Source organism: Capricornis sumatraensis, chromosome 8, assembly GCF_032405125.1.
Source record: "Capricornis sumatraensis isolate serow.1 chromosome 8, serow.2, whole genome shotgun sequence".
NCBI classification, from domain to species: Eukaryota; Metazoa; Chordata; class Mammalia; order Artiodactyla; family Bovidae; genus Capricornis; species Capricornis sumatraensis.
Window position 1 is genome coordinate 63058191 of NC_091076.1, and position 21875 is coordinate 63080065.

Sequence of the window (21875 nt, forward strand, 5' to 3'; positions counted from 1 at the left end):
TAGAAAATCTGAGATAAGAGAACTGGTAAGGGACAATATCTAAAATACTGAAGAAAATTAAGTGTCTATGGTATATTAATCCTTCCTATAAAAATTTGAAGCTGTTAGATTTATTAAAATTTTAATTAAAAAATTTCAGATTAAAGCATTTGTTATTACCAGGTTGGTGTGTACCTTCTTATCATAAATTATGAATAAAGACTATTGAGAAAATATAAAGCAGAAACTCAGTTTGACAATGTAAATATGTGAATTTCTTTATAGAATTCAAGATTGTCCCATTTAAATCATTCTTTTCAAAATTGCTTTTGGTATTTGAAGGAATAACATATGAAAGTTTGTCAGTTGTTATGTGTTCTTATCATTAGTGGTACTGAATATGACATTTTTTCCTGTCTTTTATTAGGTGTAGTAGTTGCCAAGGCATTGATTTATTTTCAACACTGTTTCTTCCTAAATGACAGCAGTGTTGAGAATAGAGGCACTGTATGTGTTCTTTTTCACTAGTTTTCCAGGTTAAAAAATTAGTTGTTTCCACTCTGTATGGAAATTATAAGAACAATTCCAAATTTCATTAATTTGTTTTCTTCTAATACATTTCTTTTATTTCCAAAGTTCATTAACTTGTTCTCTTCTAAAGTGGTTTTCTTTGTCATGCCTGTCATCAAGGATCTGAAACATAAAGATAGGTGAATTCTCATTGAATTGTGGGGAATTTTTCATGGCTTCTTAATTGAAAAGTACAAAAAAAAACTTTAAAATTGAATATTATGGATTTAATTAGTACTGGTAGTAGAATATAGAATGTCAGGCTTTTAATTCTGTAATTAATTGCTAAAGATGTACCCCCGTGTTGTTATTTGTGACTTTCTTTACCAATGAGAGTCTAAAATATAAAATTTGACTTACTTGGAAGATGATGTCATTGGAGAACTGAGCTTTCATTTCTTTGCAGACATCTCAGTGAATAGTAAAATTTCTAAAAAGGGGAGATTTAGGATATACAGTAAGTCCCCTACGTGTGACTCTCCGAGTTGTGAACTTTCAAAGATGCGAATGTGCATCTGCATATCCAGTCACATTAGTTAGTTCACGTGCCTGGGACACATCGTCAAGTGTGTGCTTCCTCTAGAAGTACTTGTGCTTTTACGTAGTTTACAGTACTGTATCAGGAGTACAGTATCTTTTTTTCAAACCCAGATGTCTAGAAGCAAGCATAAAAGCAGCAGTGAGGTAGCTGGTACCGCTAAGAAACGCCGGGTGATGTAACGATGAAAGCAGAAATGAAAATGATAGAGAGAGTGGAGTGAGGCGAAAAGATGGAATTGGAGGCCGAGAGAAAGGGCAAAGAGAGACAAGAAGAAGAAATAACTGAAGAACCAAAGGTGTTCACAATGCAGGAGATGCCAAGGGGAATTTCTTTATTTGAGGAGGCACTGTTAGTTTTGGAGGCACAGGACCTGAACATAGGACAGTATACAAAGATTGCAGCAGCCATTCCGCATGCAATCCCTTGCTACCGTGTCATCTAGATGAGAAAAGAGCTACTACCCAGGTATCACTGGATCATCTTTTCAAGATTGTTTTCAAGGGTCAGTAGAATTGAAATCAGCAAGGATCCAGAACCTGTGCCATTAACTTCAGGTGTGAGTGAAATCACAGCTTGCCATCTGTCTCCTATTACTGATGATCCTTCAGCTGTGCCATCTCTGATCTCCCCTCCCTCCTCCAGTTCACTGGATGCCAGCCCCTGTATGCCAGCTGTTGTACTTTCCACTGTACTTTTCAAGGTACCGTACTGTGAAATTAAAAACATTTTTTTTAATTTTTGTGTTTGTTTTGTTAATGTACTATTTGTGTGGAATGGGGCTACTGTTGGGGCTTCCCAGGTCGCGCAGTGGTAAAGAATCTGCCTGCCAGCGCAGGAGATGCAAGAGACAGTTTCGATCCCTGGGTGGGGAAAATCCCCTGGAGGAGGAAATGACAACCCACTCCAGTATTCCTACCTGGAAAATTCCATGGACAGAGGATCCTGGCGGGCTATGGTCCAGGGTCTTGGCAAAGGGTCGGGCATGACTGAGTGCATGCACACACACACATAGGTACAGTACTGTACTATAATATATAATTGTGTTAGTTGAGTTACTAACTTTGTCAGATTTATAACCGAATTGAACTTGGAGATGTGTAGTCAGAACAAAACTTGTTTGTATGTAGGGAACTTAATCTGTATTATGTTATAAAAAAACTTTTCTTAAAGAGAAGGAGAATGAAAGTAGTAAATGGTTTTAATTTTAAATTCATGGATATTAAATGTGACTGGCTTAGCAGGTTTTAGGGGATGGTGATGAAAGAAACATCATTGGTTCCCTTCAGTTGAGTTCAGTCGCTCAATCGTGTCCGACTCTTTGCAACCTCATGAATTGCAGCATGCCAGGCCTCTCTGTCCATTACCAACTCCAGGAGTTCACCCAGACTCATGTCCGTCGAGTCAGTGATGCCATCCAGCCATCTCATCGATTTTTGTCCCCTTCTCCTCCTGGCCCCAATCCCTCCCAGCATCAGAGTCTTTTCCAATGAGTCAACTCGTCGCATGAGGTGGCCAAAATATTGGAGTTTCAGCTTTAGCATCAGTTCTTTCAAAGAACACCCAGGACTGATTTCCTTTAGGATGGACTGGTTGGATCTCCTTGCAGTCCAAGGGACTCTCAAGAATCTTCTCCAACACCACAGTTTAAAAGCATCAATTCTTTGGCGCTCAGCTTTCTTCATAGTCCAACTGTCACATCCATACATGACCACAGGAAAAACCATAGCCTTGACTAGACAGACCTTTGTTGGCAAAGTAATGTCTCTGCTTTTGAATATGCTGTCTAGGTTGGTCATAACTTTCCTTCCAAGGAGTAAGCGTCTTTTTAATTTCATGGCTGCAGTCACCATCTGCAGTGATTTGGAGCCCTCCCAAAATAAAGTCTGACACTGTTTCCACTGTTTCCCCATCTATTTGCCACGAAGTGATGGGACCAGATGCCATGATCTTCGTTTTCTGAATGTTGAGCTTTAAGCCAACTTTTTCACTCTCTTCTTTCACTTTCATCAAGAGGCTTTTTAGTTCCTCTTCACATTCTGCCATAAGGGTGGTGTCATCTGCATATCTGAGGTTATTGATATCTCTCCCAGCAGTCTTGATTCCAGCTTGTGCTTCTTCCAGCCCAGCATTTCTCAGGATGTTTCTCTTAGGAAACCTGAAACCAGTGTGTGGGCTGGCCTTCTCTTCCTCCATCCCTCCCTCCTTCCCGTTTATCTTTCCTCTTCCCCCCTCCCCCTTCTTTCCTTCCTTCCCTTTTTCTTGCCTTTCTGCTTCCTCCTTCCCCTCCCTCCTTGTTTTCAGTCTTTTTCTCTCTCCTCAAAAGAATCAGTACAGAGATACATGTTAGCCTTATCTGACTCAGTTCAGTTCAGTCGCTCAGTCAGGTCTGACTCTTTGCGACCCTATGAACCGCATCACGCCAGGCCTCCCTGTCCATCACCAACTCCTGGAGTTTACCCAAACTCATGTCCATTGAGTCGGTGTCCTTCATTCTTTCTGGAGTTATTTCTCCACTGACCTCCAGTAGTATATTGGGCATCTACTGACCTGGGAGTTCATCTTTCAGTGTCCTATCTTTTTGCCTTTTCATACTCTTCATGGAGTTCTCAAGGCAAGAATACTGAAGTGGTTTGCCATTCCCTTCTCCAGTGGATCACATTCTGTTAGACCTCTCCACCATGACCCATCCATCTTGGGTGGCCCCACACGGCATGACTTAGTTTCATTGAGTTAGACAAGCTGTGGTTCGTGCTTATCTGACTAAACTACTGTCAAAATCCTTTTTTTTTTTTTTTTTTTTTTGCCATCCCCAGCAGTTTGTGGAGTCTTAGTTCCTGGACTAGTGATTGAACCCTAGGACCTTGGCAGTGAAAGCTCAGAGTCCTAACCACTGGACTGCTAGGGAATTCCACCCCCCCCCCCCACCCCGCCCCCCACTTATTTGGGAAGAATCTTATGAGATAGTGTCTGTGAAAATGCCTTTAAAGAGTAAAATGCTAGGTTAGATACAACGTATATTCTTTTTTTTTTTTTAAGAGATTAAAGGCACTGATGACAACTTGTCATTACATTTGGTTAGATTTGCAGAGAAATTTGGGCTACTGATTGTCTTTTGACTAAGTTTTTTCATCTCTAGGGGAAAGGAGAGTACTTGGAAACATATTTTAGTGTAGTTGAACTGATGAGTGCAATGTTGCTGATAGCTCATAAGTTTATGAACCAGGAGAATGATAAATTGTGTGTTTGATTTGAAAAACTGCTGGAAGCAAGTGAATGAACTAGAAAACTTGTCATCAACATATGTTAAATAGCCATTTTATATTATGGAGAATAAAAAAAGCCAAGTGAATACTTAAAGGCATTCTTTCCATGACATTTTTAAGACTCTCCTGCAGCATTATAAGTATACCACAAATTTCCTGTGATCATAAACTAAGTGGTGTCTTTTCTGATTAATGTTCTTACGGGCAGTTTTCAAAGACATATTCAACCTTAAAAATTATTTGAGATTGTTAAGTGACATATTTGGCATGTTTCTGAATGCGAGCGGCCATTCTTAGAAGAACCCCTGTACAACTTGCCTGTTTCTCCATTTGTGCTCTAAGCTGATGAGTTGTTATTGGTGCATTCATTGATAAAGTAGCTCAGCTGTCCAGCACACATAGTCCATTCTGTATTTTTTTTTTTCACATTTTTATGCTTGTTAATAGAAACCAATAGGAAGACGCACAATTTTCTCTTCGACTACTGCAATTTTTTATGCAGTGCAGCAAAGCTCAGGGATGCTGGGGAAGCAGAAGTAGTGGCAGATGGTCCAACCTGATGGTCTGCAAAGATGGAGTGGTTCCTCTTGATTACAGACACTGGCAGTCTGTGAAGTGAAGATACCGAGCCACAGTCTACTCTACAGCATGCACTAACCGTGTGTGTTGTGGTAAAGCCAAGAACAGCTTTGTATGGGCATCGTAGAAGTGATGCATTCACTTTTCCGCACACCCACACGTAGCAACACTGTCAGCATTGTATCTGGGAGTGCTAAGGCTAAACGGCATTTACATTGACACACTGTCTTCTGCTTTGAATTACAGATGATTTAAAACTAGTACATAAGCAGGGAACTAGATTTATACCTTCTCAATAACAAGAGAAATGGAGATTTATTTTCTCCATTATTTGAATAGCTGTATAGGGCCATACAAGATAGATTTTTTTAGAAATTTTTGTTTGAATTATAGAGACTATATAAACAACAGTGAATAAAAGGCTAGGAAAAGCACAATTGTAGGCATGTAATTTGGTAGAGCCATTTGGAAGGAAGTTTGATATTTATTAAAAGAAAGAAATGTGAATGACCTAGTTAGCGCTTTCTAAAGAAGCATAATATATGTGTATATGTATATATTTTATTAGGAGGCATGATTTTTCATGTATATGTATACGTTTCATTAGGAGGCAAATGTTGTATGAAGGAAAAAATGGGAAGCAAGATAAATGTCCAACAGTAAGGAATATCTAGACTGTCTGTAGTATTGTTACATAACGGAGTACTGTGCAGCACGATAAGGAATGAGCTACATCTCTATGAGTAGTACTTATAAAGGCATGAAAAAAAGATGTGAAAGGAGATAGACCAAACACTGATTGTCTCTAGAAGGGTGTGGGATCAAAACTAGTGGGAGGAAGTAACAAGGATTTGGTAGTGGTGAGGCCTTTAGCCGTATCTATGTGCAGTTTGAATTTAAAAGAAGACTGCTTTTACTTATTACTTGTGTAAAAAAAAGTTAATCAAAAAGCTATCCCAAAGTACTGTCCAATACAACAACCACTTTGTTTTTGTATAATATCATTCACTGTGTATGTATTTTGTATGCTTTTAATAATATTTGGTCAGTTTATCTTATAAACATGTTTTCAAGGTTCTATGAAGGTTTTTTTTTTTTGTGATCTTTAATGATACTCTTAAATTATTTCTTTAAATGAAACTACTAGGAATGAACCATATGATCAAAGGATATGAACATTTCCTGCTCTTAAGTATTTCCGTATTAATTTCCAAAAGGATTTTTACCCGTGTAAGATGGTACCAGCAAAGGTGAAGTGCACTAACTTCATAACCTCAGCATTCAAATTTCTTCTTATAAGTATAACATAGAGATTAACAGTATGGACCCTGGCAACAGAGTCCTTGGGTGGAAATCACATTTCTGCCCCTCAGCTGCCTGACCTTGAGCAAGTGACTTACCTTTTGTTCTTCAACTTCCTCATCTGTAAAATGGGAATAATAAATGTCTACTCTGTAGGATCATGGAAAAAGGAAGAGAGTTCCAGAAAAACATCTATTTCTGCTTTATTGACTATGCCAAAGCCTTTGACTGTGTGGATCACAAGAAACTGGAAAATTCTGAAACAGATGGGAATACCAGACCACCTGACCTTCCTCTTGAGAAACCTATATGCAGGTTAGGAAGCAACAGTTAGAACTGGACATGGAACAACACACTGGTTCCAAATAGGAAAAGGAGTGCATCAAAGCTGTATATTGTCACCTCGCTTATTTAACTTCTATGCAGAGTACATCATGAGAAACGCTGGGCTGGAAGAAGCACAAGCTGGAATCAAGATTGCCGGGAGAAATATCAATAACCTCAGATATGCAGATGACACCACCCTTATGGCAGAAAGTGAAGAGGAACTAAAACGCCTCTTGGTGAAAATGAAAGAGGAGAGTGAAAAAGTTGGCTTAAAGGTCAACATTCAGAAAACGAAGATCATGGCATCTGGTCCCATCACTTCATGGCAAATAGATGGGGAAACAGTGCAAACAGTGTCAGACTTAATCTTTGGGGCTCCAAAATCAAGGCAGATGGTGACTGCAGCCATGAAATTAAAAGACGCTTACTCCTTGGAAGGAAAGTTATGACCAACCTAGACAGCATATTCAAAAGCAGAGACATTACTTTACCAACAAAGGTCCAAAAATCATAGTCAAGGCTATGGTTTTTCCAGTGGTCATGTATGGATGTGAGAGTTGGACTGTGAAAAAAGCTGAGCGCCGAAGAATTGATGCTTTTGAACTGTGGTGTTGGAGAAGATTCTTGAGAGTCCCTTGGACTGCAAGGAGTCCATCCTAAAGGAGATCAGTCCTGGGTGTTCATTGGAGGGACTGATGCTAAAGCTGAAACTCCCAGTTCTTTGGCCACCTCATGTGAAGCGTTGACTCATTGGAAAAGACCCTGTTGCTGGGAGGGATTGGGGGCAGGAGGAGAAAGGGACGACAGAGGATGAGATGGCTGGATGGCATCACTGACTCAATGGACATGAGTTTGAGTGAACTCTGGGTGTTGGTGATGGACAGGGAGGCCTGGCGTGCTGCGATTCATGGGGTCGCGGAGAGTCAGACATGATTGAGCGACTGAACCTGACTCTAGGGAAATTACAAGGATTATATGAAATAATATTTGTAAAAGACCTGGAATAGTGCCTCCCATAGATCATATGTTAGATAAAAATTTTTTTAAAAATAAATTGGAGGCCCCTTGGAACAAGACTGTCATATCCAGTTTGTATCTTATCTGACTTGTTTGATATTGTGTGATTCTTTTTCTTCTAAAATTTGTCACTTTTTATCTTGAAAAAAACATACCATGAAAATATATAAATATATAATTTTTGAGTACATGGTATCTGTTTTAATGATAAGGAAAAAGGTTCATTTATCAAAGTTAAGAGATTTTGAGTCATTTGATTTTCTGCCTTTGCACAAACAAATGTCTAAATTATACCTATTCCACAGCACTTTTAAGAGTTCAGTTCAGTTCAGTCACTTAGTCATGTCCAACTCTTTACGACCCCATGAATCGCAGCATACCAGGCCTACCTGTCCATCACCAACTCCCAGAGTTCACCCAAACTCATGTCCATCAAGTCAGTGATGCCATCCAGCCATCTCATCCTCTGTCGTCCCCTTCTCCTCTTGCCCCCAATCCCTCCTAGCATCAGGGTCTTTTCCAATGAGTCAACTCTTTGCATGAGGTGGCCAAAGTACTGGAGTTTCAGCTTCAGCGTCAGTCCTTCCAAGGAACACCCAGGACTAATCTCCTTTAGAATGGACTGGTTGGATCTCCTTGCAGTCCAAAGGACTCTCAAGAGTCTTCTCCAACACCACAGTTCAAAAGCATCAATTCTTTGGCGTTCAGCTTTCTTCACAGTTCAACTCTCGCATCCATACATGACCACTGGGAAAACCATAGCCTTGACTAGACAGACCTTTGTTGGTAATGTAATGTCCCTGCTTTTTAATATGCTATCTGCTGCTGTTAAGTCGCTTTAGTCATGTCCAACTCTGTGTGACCCCATAGACGGCAGCCCACCAGGCTCCACCATCCCTGGGATTCTCTAGGCAAGAACACTAGAGTGGGTTACCGTTTCCTTCTCCAATGCATGAAAGTGAATAGTGAAAGTGAAGTCACTCAGTTGTGTCCGATTCTTAGCGACCCCACGGACTTCAGCCTACCAGGCCCCTCTGTCCATGGGATTTTCCAGGCAAGAGTACTGGAGTGGGTTGCCATTGCCTTCTCCGAATATGCTATCTTGGTTGGTCATAACTTTCCTTCCAAGGGGTAAACATCTTAATTTCATGACTGTAATCGCCATCGCAGTGATTTTGGAGCCCAAAAATATAAAGTCTGACACTGTTTCCACTGTTTCCCCATCTGTTTCCATGAAGTGATGGGACTAGATGCCATGATCTTCGTTTTCTGAATGTTGAGCTTTAAGCAAACTTTTTCACTCTCCACTTTCATCAAGGGGCTTTTTAGTTCCTCTTCACCTTCTGCCATAAGTGTGGTGTCATCTGCATATCTGAGGTTATTGATATTTCTCCCGGCAATCTTGATTCCAGCTTGTGCTTCTTCCAGCCCAATGTTTCTCATGATGTACTCTGCATGTAAGTTAAATAAGCAGGGTGACAATATGCAGCCTTGACATACTCCTTTTCCTATTTGGAACCAGTATGTTGTTCCATGTCCAGTTCTAACTGTTGCTTCCTAACCTGCATACAGGTTTCTCAAGAGGCAGGTCAGGTGATCTGGTATTCCCATCTGTTTCAGAATTTTCCACAGTTTCTTGTGATCCACACAGTCAAAGGCTTTGGCTAGTCAATAAAGCAGAAATAGATGTTTTTCTGGAATTCTCTTGCTTTTTCGATGATCCAGCGGATTTTGGCAATTTGATCTCTGGTTCCTCTGCCTTTTCTAACATACTGTATTTCCCACCTGGGTTTCATTTAGTAGGATGCTAAATGAAAGAGGAGGAGATACTTTTAATGATGACAAACATTAGGTATAATGAGAAAACAGTTTTATTAGCCCCATTGTTAGTCAGTATTGTTTTAGATGGCTGTGATTCAGTAATAAGTGAAAGGCTATGAATAGAAGAATAGACAGGACATGCATTTGATCATTAAGAGAAGTCTGAATCTTTATCCAAAAATTTACTGAACATCAGTAGTGTTTAAGATTCTTTGATTGGTTGGGGTACAGATTAACAAGGTTGTTTCTTTGTTCTCATGAGCAGAGGGGTGATACAGAATTAAATCAATGAACACAGTGTCAGTTGTGTTATTTAAAGGGTGAAGCATTGAAAAATTGAGGCTAAGTAAATGGCGATAGGGAGGAACACCTAACTTTTTAGGTAGTGGGGCATGGAAGCCTGTAGAATATGCTTCTAGGCAAAGCACAAGAGAGACATTCAGCCCTGTCTTGAAGGATGTTGGGCCTCTCTTAATAGGCAGTGCAAGGATGACAGGGAATATAATACTGTTAGTGAAAGTGAAGTCTCTCAGTGTCCGATTCTTTGCGACACCATGGACTGGAGCCTACCAGGCTCCTCAGTCCATGGAGTTTTCCAGGCAGGAGTACTGGAGTGGGTTGCCATTGCCTTCTCCAGGGGATCTTCCTGACCCAGGGATCGAACCCGGCTCTCCCGCAATGCAGGCAGATGTTTTACTGTCTGAGCCAAGGAACCACCTATAATATTGTTAGGGAATGGTAAATACACTTAACTCTTAATCAACTGCACAAGTCCATTTGTACTCAGATTTTTTTTCAGCAGTAAATACACATAGTATGTATGATCATGATTGGATGAATCTGAGAATGTGGGACTGAAGATACAGAGGAACCATGTATTCAGAAAAACTGCACATATAGAGAACTGACTAAGTTATACATGAATTTTTCGATTGCCTGGAGCCTCCCCCCGACTCCCACCCCTTTCATTCATTATTCAAGAGTCAACTGTAATGGAATAGTTGGAGCCTTTCTGTTGCTACTTCTCATTCTAAGTTCTAGAGTTAAATTTTTCCAAAAAGAAAAAGGTCTTCCCTGACAGTCTTGTGGTTAGGACTCTGTGCTTCCACTGCAGGGGGCCCAGGTTTGATCCCTGGTTGGGGAACTAAGATCTCATATGCCAAGTGGCCAAAAAAAAAGATAAATATCTTCTATTTATTGCATGTTAAAACATCTTAGATCCTTTTGGTCTAAGACAAGGATTCTCATCATCAGTATTCTAGTCTTGGCTACTTTATCCAAATTCAATATAGAATAAACTCTTCATGTAAAAATTAGTTTCATTTAAAATCTAATTTTTAGATGTAAAAAGTCTTTCTTGGGGCTTGTATTCTTGATGTACAGAGTAATGTTACTCTTATTAACCCTTTACTGGTTTTCTGATCCTTTGAATTTTGCATTATCTACATTTTTCTAGTACTGTTTCTCAGTTGTGGGGTTCTGACCTATAACTGATTTTTTTCTGATTGCTCCCTATATATTTATATGTTCAAGTAACCATTAAACTACATGCTACCCTGGTGGCTCAGACACTAAAAAATCTGCCTGCAATGCAGGAGACCTGGGTTTGATCCCTGGGTTGGGAAGATCCCCTGGAGAATGACATGGCAACCCACTCCAGTATTCTTGCCTAGAGAGTATCCATGGACAGAGGAGCTTGGTGAGCTCCATGCAGTCCTTGGGGTCGCAAAGAGTTGGGCATGACTGAGCGACTAAGCTCAGCATAGCACAACCATTAAATCATCTTTTATATGCTCTCCTGATTATATTAGATATCCAGATTTAGTTCAGAAGTTTTTCTTTTGTGCTAGGTGAATGTATCTTGTACTTACCTTTGCAGTGTGTTCATGCCAGACATAATTTAGTCACCACTAGTTTGCTTTTTACCATTTTCCTGTGTCATGTTTGTCGAAATTTCTTTGTTTCTATTGCGGGATTTCTGCTTTATTACTCGTGCTTTTATGTTTAGTTAACTGTTTATATTTTACCATTCTTTTCCTCTCTATTAGATACTTTGAGAAGTTTAAAAGAACGGTCATTTTGACTTTTCCTTCAAAATGCAGTATTTCTGTGTTTTAGAGTCAAACAAAATACTGTGAATGCTTAAAGGGATTTGTGAAAATTTATCTTGGTAGATGTGTTCACTATAAGAAATTAGCTTTGTACTGTTGAGTGATTTAATGAGGTTAAGAGAATTGAACAATTGAAATGTGTTTTAAAAAAATTATTTAGTTAACCTTTTTTTTTGGCTGTGCTGCATCTTCATTGCTGCTCCTGGGTTTTCTCTAGTTGCAGTGTTCAGGCTTCTCATTGTGGTGACTTCTGTTGCAGAGCAAGGCTCTTGGGTGTGGGCTCAGTAGTTGTGGTACATGGGGTTAGTTGCCCAGTGGCATGTCGACTCTTCCTTTACCAGGGATTGAACCTGTGTCCCCTGCATCGGCAGGCAGATTCTTAACCACTGGACCACCAGGAAAGTGTGAAATGTATTTTGTATATATGTATATATATACATATACACAGAAGAGAGGGTGAGCTAGTTTTAAAGTACTCTACACATTGAGTTCTGTAAGTTTATTTGGAATTTAAATTTTATTTCTCCATAGAGACAGTGTTAGAAATATGATGATTAGATTCATGGGGTGGTGATTTACAGAAATTTAAGTCACCGAGTTTCTGAAATATTGTATATTTGCAATAAAAAAGTAATAGAAACAGTTCTGTGGGGATACTAGATGAACTACAGTAACAATAAAGTTGAAAAAGTTATTTTAAAATATATCTAAATGCTAATATTTGAATATGTCGAATACTGTTCCCTGCTAAGTCAGTGAGTGCTTTTCAGATGCAGCCTCAGTGTGTTTATCAACTGCCATTAGTCACAAAGAAGGTTAAAAGTATTCTTAGGGAATTTTTGTCTATTTGTACATAGCTGGGAAGTTGTCAGTAAGTCAGGTGTTTGTATTTGTAGGAATGTTCCTATGCATTTGGGTTAGATTTTTCACATGGTTAGAATCTATTCTTTTTTCAATCAGCCTTCTTTTGCTCAGTATAACAAAAATTTCATCTATCTTGTTAACTTGGTTCAGTAGCTTTTGCATATTCTGTGCTGAATAATATTCTGTAATATTAATGTATAATGATTTTTTGTTAACCTATTCGGTGAACATTTGGGTCATTTCCAGTTTTTTGCTGTTAACAGTGAAGTTACTGTGAACATTTTGTACAAGTCCTTTGGGATCATATAGTTTTATTTCTCTTAATACTTAGGAGTGAAATTGCTGGGTCGTAGGATAGGTATGTGTTAAGAAGAAACAGCTAAACTTTTTCCAAAGCAAGGTATGCTGTTTTATTACATTCCCACTGGCCGTGAGTAAAAGTTTCACTTCCTCTGTATCCTTGTCAACATTTGGTGTTCTTAGCCTTTGAAGTTTTAGCCATTTTAATAGTTGTGTAATAGTATCCTATCAATGGTTTTTTCTTGAGGAAGTTTTTTTTTTTTTAATGTGGACCATTTCTACAGTCTTTATGGAGTTCGTTACAATATTGTTTCTGATTTATGTTTTGTTTTTTTTTGGCCCTGAAGCATGTGGGATCTTAGCACCCAGGCTAGGGATGGAACCTGCATCTCCTAAGACTCCTGGAAGGGGAGTCTTAACTGCTGGACTGCCAGGGAAGCCCCCCATCAGTGGTTTTAGTTTACATTTCCTATCTTCTTTTATGAAATGCTCATTTAAGTCTTTTTCCCCATCTTTCACTTGGGCTGTCTGTCTTTCTAATGTTTGCATTAAAGGAAGGTAATAAACGGAGTCTGATAGTTAAAGATGAAGTTGTAGATGTTCAGAAGCAATGTAGTTAATACTCTTAAACCAGGCAGTGATGTTTTCTATATTGATGAGAGGGCTGGGGATCGAACTTTCAATGATCTCGTTTGCTTTTTGTGTTTTGATGGGTAGAATTCAGAATAAGTAGAAAGCATTAATTTAGACTTAATTAATTAAGCATTAATTTAGTATTAATTTAGACTGTAATAATAGAATTTAAACTTTGGGTTCCCAGGTAGAGCCATAGCCATATCTGCCGTAGCAACAGTTTGTATGAGCATTGGTACGACTTCTACGAGCCATTAGTATTTTTGAGAGTAATATTTCTTAGAGATCAAAATCAGTACTTAACAATACTAACGTTGTCCTTGATTAACCAAATCAGTCTTTTTTTGGCCTCATGTCTTTTTAGAAGAATAAATACATAATTGTTAAAATTAGTTTTTTAACTCTATCTTATTTAGAGTTAATTTCCTGTGTCAAAATGAATGTCTGCTTAAAAGGAATTGATCCTTTATATTAGAAACTCTAGTTTATGGAACAAATGTTAGGCCAGATTCAGAATTTCTAATTTTGTGCCGCTTGATTAAAGATTATGAATATGTGTGTGATTTTAATCCTTCAACTTTGCTTTTCCCCTTCTGAGAGGAAACACTCTTATGTACCATTTGACCCTAGATATATTCTGAAGTTTTTTAATTCAAAATTTTTTTTAAAATTTTAATTTATTATTTTCATCTGTGCTGGATCTTCATTGCTGCGTGTGGGTTTTCTCTAGTTGTGGTGAGTGGGGGCTACTCTCTAGTTGCAGTGTGAGGGCTTCTTGTTGCAGTGGCTTCTCTTGTTTCAGAGCATGGGCTCTAAGGTACTTGGACTTCGTGGTTGTGATGCACAGGCTTAGTTGCCGCTTGGCAGGTGGAATCTTCCTGGATCAGGGTTCAAACCCATGTCTCCTGCGTTGGCAGGCAGAATCTTAACCACTGGACCACAAGGGAAGTCCATATTCTGAAACTCTTGTTTTCTGAAGTCACTAGTGGCAAAAAAAAATGCTGTCTCTTATCTGAGACATTTAGGTTGGCCTTTATTATCTACTTGAAGTGACTTTGCAGTAGTTTTTGCTTTGGGTAGTCTGCCAGAGGCTTTTGGTAGGTAAATTGACTTTTAGATCAACTACACTAAGCATATTAAAAAAAAAATGTATTGGGATATAGCCGATTAACAATGTTGCGATAGTTAGGTGAACCACACAAAGGGGACTCAGCCATACATATATACATGTATCAAGGACATTTATAAGTTAATATCTGTTGTGATTTTCTTTCTACTTTGGGCATTTTCCTTCTGTATTTGGATATTCTTATTCTAGTTTGGCAGAGAAAAGCATATTTCCTAGTGTTTGTTTACTTCTGTGGTTATCTTATGCTTCAGATGTTAAATTTTCATCCATGCCTTTGGAACTAAATTGTTAAAATAGCAACTCCTATCTTTTAGCAAACATCTGAATGCATGACAGGGTTTGGCTGTATAAGAAAGATGAAGAAATAGATTACTTGGTCCCTGCTTTCAAGAGACTTAAAATCTACTTGGAGAGATAAGACTTAACCATAACCTTTGAAAAAAAATTGTGATTTAAGGCAGTGTGTAATAGGAGTATAGAGTACCAGTATTGTGAAATATTTTATAAGCATGTAATGAGTCGTAGTGAAGTACTGAACTTTTAAAAAAAGCTTACCTTTACAAAAGTGGATTAAAGTTCATATACTCCACATGTATGTATATGATTTAAATGGAAGTTAAAAAGAATGTAGTTTCAGCTAGAGTTCAGAGAATGCACATGGAAATGAAAATATGCATCTTGGGTCATTGCAGAAAAAGGTTGATGATTACTGGTATAGACAAAAGAATTATAAAAGTTTGGAGATAAGCAATGTTCTGGTTTTTTATACTGATTTTTAAAGGAGGGGGCCAATCACAAATATAGACATTTATTTTCCTTTCAAAGACAGTGCGTTCTAATCCCTTCATCTGATCCTGTAGAAGCATTTAAGTAGTTTTTCTATCTGAACTAGAAAGGAGGAATTCGCCTGTTTATTATTGGTAATATGACTATTGTATTGGTCTGCCTGAGGTGGCATTTCCTCCTCCAGGGGATCTTCTTGATCCAGGGATTGGCAGGTGGGTTCTTTACCGCTGAGCCAGCTGGGAAGCCTATCTCCTGCTATATTCCCATCTTTATTCCTGGCTTCTGCTCAAGTAGTTGGTTAAGTTTGGGGCTCGTGGACATAACTAAATATAGATATTACTGTTCTCTTCAGATCAAGCCTTTATCATTTTTTTGCAGTATGGATAGGCTGAGAATTTTCCAAACCTTAAAGTTCTGGGTCCTTTTTGTTTAACAATTCCTTCAATTTATCTCTTTCCTTACATTTTACTAAAAACAAGTAAGAGGAAAACAAGTCTTCAACATTTTGCTTAGAAATCTCCTCACCCAAATAACCAGTTTCATCACTTGAAAGTTCTGTAGAACACTGGAACGTGACCACAGTTCAGCCAAGTTTTTGTCACATTTTAATAAGGATCAGAGGGTCAGTGGTAAAGAATCCGCCTGCTAATGCAGAAGTGGGTTTGATCCCTAGGTCGGATCAGGAAGATCCCCTGGAGAAGGAAATGGCAACCCACTCCAGTATTCTTGCCTAGAAAATCCCATGGTCAGAGGAGCCTGGTGGGCTATAGTCCATGGGGTTGCGAAAGAGTTGGACATGACTTAGAGACTAAATAACAACAAGGATCACCTCTCCTCCAGTTTCTTCTTCCTCATTTCTATCTGATATCTTTTTACCCAACTGAACTTGGGTTCATTTGCCCACCACCCAGCAAAGCAGTCTCCTGACACCAGGTAGTGGTGAAAAAATGGATTGCCTTTCTTTGCAGGGCACCACACAAGGAGAGTGCACAGCTAATGGTCAAAAGACCTGAACTCCCCCCGTGGCTTTCAGGCAAGGGTTTTAAAAGGCAACAATTAGGGATTAGGGTCATGGAGTGCATGAATCAGCTAGTAGACATCCTTCTGATTGGTTGGTGGTGATATTCAAGAATATTAATCATCAGTTTTCTGGTTTCAGTCAGTTTGGGGTCTTTGTGCTTGTGGTCATGCTTGTGGTCAGCTTGTAGATACCACCCTCCACTGGGTAGGCATCTTCGTTTCTGTAGAATAGCTCAAAGATACATGTCAGACTGTCCTCTGTATCCCTCCAGTGACTTAGTTTTGTGACTCCGTTCAAGCTATTATTACTTTTCTTGCTCAAATGCTTTTCCTTTGTTTCAGCATTTTCCACTTCTTTAATTGGTAACTACTTGAGTCTCCTCTTTGGCCAAAACAGAGAGGGACACAGAGGGGCTAGTACCCAGGAAGATTCTGTGAGGTCCCCCTTGGTGTCAGTCTCCTCCTTTTCTTTGATGCTCCTCGGTCACGAGGGGCAGGGGTGGTACAAGAAAGGGAATAAAGTGTTTTTTAAATTAATTAATTAATTTTAATTGGAGGCTAATTACTGTATAATATTGTAGTGGTTTTTGCCATACATTGACATGAATCAGTCACGGGTGTACATGTGTTCCCCATCGTGAACCCCCCCTCCCACCCCCCTCCCAATCCCATTCCTCAGGGTCATGCCAGTGCACCAGCCCTGAGCACCCTGCCTCATGCATTGAACCTGGACTGGCGATCTATTCCACATATGATAATATACAATGCTATTCTTTCAGATCATCCCGCTCTCACCTTCTCCCACAGAATCCAAAAGTCTGTTCTTTACATCTGTGTCTCTTTTGCTGTCTCGCATATAGGGTCATCGTTACCATCTTTCTAAATTCCATGTATATGCATTAATGTACTGTATTGGTGTTTTTCTTTCTGACTTACTTCACTCTGTATAATAGGCTCCATCCAGTTTCATCCACCTCATCAGAACTGATTCAAATGCATTCTTTTTAATAGCTGAATATTCCATTGTGTATATGTACCATAGCTTTCTTATCCATTCTTCTGCCGATGGATATCTAGGTTGCTTCCATGCCCTAGCTATAGTAAATAGTGCTGCGATGAACATTGGGGTACACGTGTCTCTTTCAATTCTGGTTTCCTTGGTGTGTATGCCCAGCAGTGGGATTGCTGGATTGCGTGGCAGTTCTATTTCCAGTTTTTTAAGGAATCTCCACACTGTTCTCCATAGTGGCTGTACTAGTTTGCATTCCCACCAACAGTATAAGATGGTTCCCTTTTCTCCACACCCTCTCCGGCATTTATTATTTGTAGACTTTTTTGATAGCAGCCAGGAATGAAGTTTTGGGTAGAGAGGTAAATCATAAACTTTGCAGGGGAACTTGGTTTCAGTGGGACTTCGTTTCAGTCTCACCAGAATGGCATTAAGCATTCATAATCCTAACCAACATTCTGTTAATGATGTATTCTTTAAGATGTTGGAGACTTTCTCTGTAGCCCTCTTCTTTCTGAGCTCACCCTAGAATTGCCTTTGATGTCCATACATTTGCCAACACTTGCTTAACAGCAGTGTAAGTCTTTTCTATCAAGTATCTCAAAACTCCTCCAGCCTCTACCCATTGTTGTTGTTCAGTCGCTAAGTTGTGCCCAACTTTTTGAGATTCCGTGGAGATTCCGTGGACTGCAGCACACCAGACTCCTCTGTCCTTCACTGTCTCCTGGAGTTTGCTCAAATTCATGTCCATTGAGTGGGTAATGCTATCTAACCATCTCATCCTCTGCTGCCCACTTCTCCTTTGGCCTTGGGTCTTTCCCAGCATCAGGGTCGTTACCAATGAGTCAGCTCTTTACAGCAGGTGGCAAAGTATTGGAGCTTCAATTTCAGCATCAGTCCTTCCAGTGAATATTCAGGGTTGTTTTCCTTTAGGATCTGCTTCTGCATTTTTATACATTTGTTACAGTAGCAGCTCACTTCTCAGTACCAAATTCTGTATGTGTTAAACAGCTTGGGCTGCCATAACACAGGGCTTTCCTGGTGCCACAGCAATAGTGAACCTGCCTCCCAATGTAGGAGACATAGGCTCAATCCCTGGATCAGAAAAATCCCCTGGCATAGGAAATGGCAGCCCACTCTGGTATTCTTGCCTGGGAAACTCCATGGACAGAGGAGACTGGCAGGGTATAGTCCATGGGTCTCAAAAGACTCAGACTCGACTTGAGTGACTAAACAATACCACCACCATAACAAATATCATAGACTGGTTGACTTAAAAAACAAATTTATTTTGTCTCAGTTCTGGAGATTGAAAGTCTACAAAAGTTTAGATTCTAGGAGAGTTTGGTTTCTGGTAAGGACTATTCTTGGCTTGCAGATGGCTGCCTTCTTTTTGAGCTCCTCACATGACCTTCTATGTTTGCAGGAAGGTCCTAGAGACACTGTGAGTCATGTTTCTTCTTATGTGGACATTAATCTAATTGGCCCCACCCTTATAATCTCATTTAACAGGAGTTACTTCTTCACTTAAAAAGCAGAGACATTACTGACAAAGGTCCATCTAGTCAAAGCTATGGTTTTTCCAGTAGTCATGTATGGATGTGAGAGTTGGACTGTAAAGCTGAGTGCCATAGAATTGATGCTTTTGAACTGTGGTGTTGGAGAAGACTCTTGAGAGTCTCTTGGACTGCAAGGAGATCCAACCAGTCCATCCTAAAGGAGATCAATCCTGATTATTCATTGAAAGGACTGACGCTGAAGCTGAAACGCCAATCGTTTGGCCACCTCATGTGAAGAACTGACTCATTTGAAAAGACCCTAATGCTGGGGAAGATTAAAGGCAGAAGGAGCAGGGGACGACAGAGGATGAGATGGTTGGATGGCATTACCGATTCAACGGACATGAGTTTGAGTGAACTCCAGGAGTTGGTGTTGGACAGGGAGGCCTGGAGTGCTGCAGTCTGTGAGGTCTCAAAGAGTCAGACACAACTGAACGACTGAACTGAACTGAGTTCTTAACTCCAAATGCAGTCACACTGGGGGTTAGGGCTTCAGCATATGAATGTGTAGTGACGCATACATTTGATCCATAACAGAAATGTAATTATGGTTGACCTTTGATTAACTTTAGGGGTTCAGGGTGCTGACCCACCACCCTAGTTAAATTTGGGTATGGTTAAATATGGGTTACCAATGAAATGTATGTTGATTTCTGATGCCTCTTTGTCTAATATTTTCTCTTTAACCTTTCTATTTTCACTTTATTAACTTTCTTATTTCATTTGCCTTCATTTCTTCAATCTTGTTCTACTTCTGCTTCCTGCGTCATTTCTTTCTTAGGCCAGAGAACTCATTGGTGGGAATTTTGGTAAGTATTTTTCCATAACGCTGGAGATCTCAAATCAGGGCCCAGTGGCCTTTCTTCTCTGTTACTGGAAGATCGCATAAAATGAGGAGGGATGGATTTGTATGAGGGCTAATGTATATCTCTTTGGCTTTCTTTTTCAGATTTTTCAAATGTTTAGAGCAGGGGTCCCCAAACCTCCAGTATCTAAGGCCTCGTGATCTGATTTGAGGTCTATACATGGAATGTGTTGTGTTCATATGAACAGTGAGCACTTAATATAGGAGTCTTAAATCAGATTTAATTTTTCATTAGCTTCCAAGTGTGCGTTCCAGATTTTAAAAGTTTACACTTTATTATACTTCTTTCACACTCTTACCAGAATAACTCCTGAAAACATAAAAACTCATTAGCATATTTATCACCCTAGATACTCCTTCCACTTCTTTTCCCATACTTTCAGAATTCCCACACTTTGCATTCCAGCCTCTTAAGCTGTCCTGCAAACCGGTGGTCTTCAAACTTTCTGGCACCAGGGACCCATTTTGTGGAAGACGGGTTGGGGGTGGGGATGGTTTGGGGATGATTCAGGTGACTTACTCTGCACTTTATTTCTATTGTTATTACATCCGCTCCACCTCAGATCACCAGGCCTTAGATCCTGGAGACTGGGGACCCTGCTCTAAACGTTCCTAACGTCCTCTGACCTCTGTGCTCACTCCCTTCCTGATACTCGACTGTTCTTCCTGTTTCTCTGTCTTGGGCTCATTCTTAATTTTCTAGCGTGAGAATGGCCCCCTTTTAGGAAACTTCCTAGATTCCTCTGTAACCTTCTGTACTCCCTTATCACTTACTTATACCATTTAGGCTATTTATTATATTTTACTTTGTGTTATTAGAATGTTACTTATGTATTCATTTATTTAGCAAACATTTGAATCCCTGGGTTCTACCTACAGACTTCAGTTAATTGTTTTGGGTTGGAGCCTGGGCATCAGAATTCTTTCAATGCGCCTCAGGTGATTCCAGGATTAAGAATTTATCGAATAAAGATATAACACAGTGCCCACAGAAAGAGTTCAGAGTTGTGGTGGCTTGATGCTGAGATGCTGGTGGAGTGCTTAGGGAAGGAGCATGGCTTGCGGTGCATGATGCCTAAGAGTCCTTTGCAAAACAAATGCTGAAAGCTGTTTTCTCTTGTCACCTTTTTTTCATAAAAACAAACATCCTCAGGTTTCTTTTGGTTAACGAAAACAGGTGCTAATGCAGGTTTCTCATTAAAAGTGAAGTGGTATAAAGTGAACTTTTGGAAACTGGGGGATACCTGTGTATGTGTGTATGTGTGCATGCAAAGTTGCTTCAGTTGTGTCCGACTGTTTGCGACCCTGTGGGCTATAGCCTGCTTGGACCCAATGGCTTCTCTGTCCATGGGATTCTCCAGGCAAGAGTACTGGAGTCAGTTGTTACCATGCCTTCCTCCAGGGGATCTTCCCAACCCAGGGATCGAACCCACATCTCTTATGTCTCCTGCATTGGCAGGCAAGTTCTTTACCACTAGCTCTTCCTGGGAAGCTCCGCCTGTATGTAATTAGTTGAAATACATAGTTTCGTTTAGTTTTCCTGATATTTTATGTAGCTGTATGGGCCATTGAGAATATGCTTGGATTACTGTGTAACTGGAAACAGCTAGACAAACAACAGTGAAATGTTTTTTCTGCTCTTATTTATATTCTTGTTGTTGTTATTCAGTTGCTCAGTCATGTCCGACTCTTTGTGACCCCATGGACTGCCAGGCTTCCCTGTCCTTCACCATCTCCTGGAGTTTGCCCAGATTCATGACAACTGAGTCCATGATGCCATCCAACCATCTCATCATCTGTTGTCCTCTTCTCCTCCTGACTTCAGTCTTTCCCAGGATTATGGTCTTTTCCAGTAAGTGGGCTCTTAGCAAGTGGCCAAGGTTTGGAGCTTCAGCTTCAACATCAGTCTTTCCAATGAATATTCAGGATTTATTTCCTTTAGGATTGATTGGTTTGATCTCCAAGGGACTCTCAAGAGTCTTTTCCAATGCCACAGTTCAAAAGTGTCAATTCTTTGGCGCTCAGCTTTCTTTATGATCCAACTCTGACATCCATACATGACTACTGGAAAAACCATAGCTTTGACTAGACAGACCTTTGTTGGCAAAGTAATGTCTCTGCTTTTTGATACACTGTGTAGGTTTGTCATAGCTTTTCTTCCAGGGAGCAAGTGTCTTTTAATTTCATGGCTGCAGTCATC

The 21875-nt window shown here is 39.8% G+C and overlaps 1 protein-coding gene across 1 annotated transcript in view; it reads left to right on the plus strand.

Moving 5' to 3' along the window:
• Positions 1-1319: 1319 nt before the first annotated feature.
• Positions 1320-21875, plus strand: part of USP32 (ubiquitin specific peptidase 32) — a 164461-nt gene continuing 143905 nt past the window's right edge. The window contains exons 1-3 of the mRNA XM_068977410.1: positions 1320-1474; positions 1592-1790; positions 19592-19619. Of these exons, the coding sequence (XP_068833511.1) occupies positions 1320-1474; positions 1592-1790; positions 19592-19619 (382 nt within the window). The remainder of the gene's footprint in view (positions 1475-1591; positions 1791-19591; positions 19620-21875) is intronic.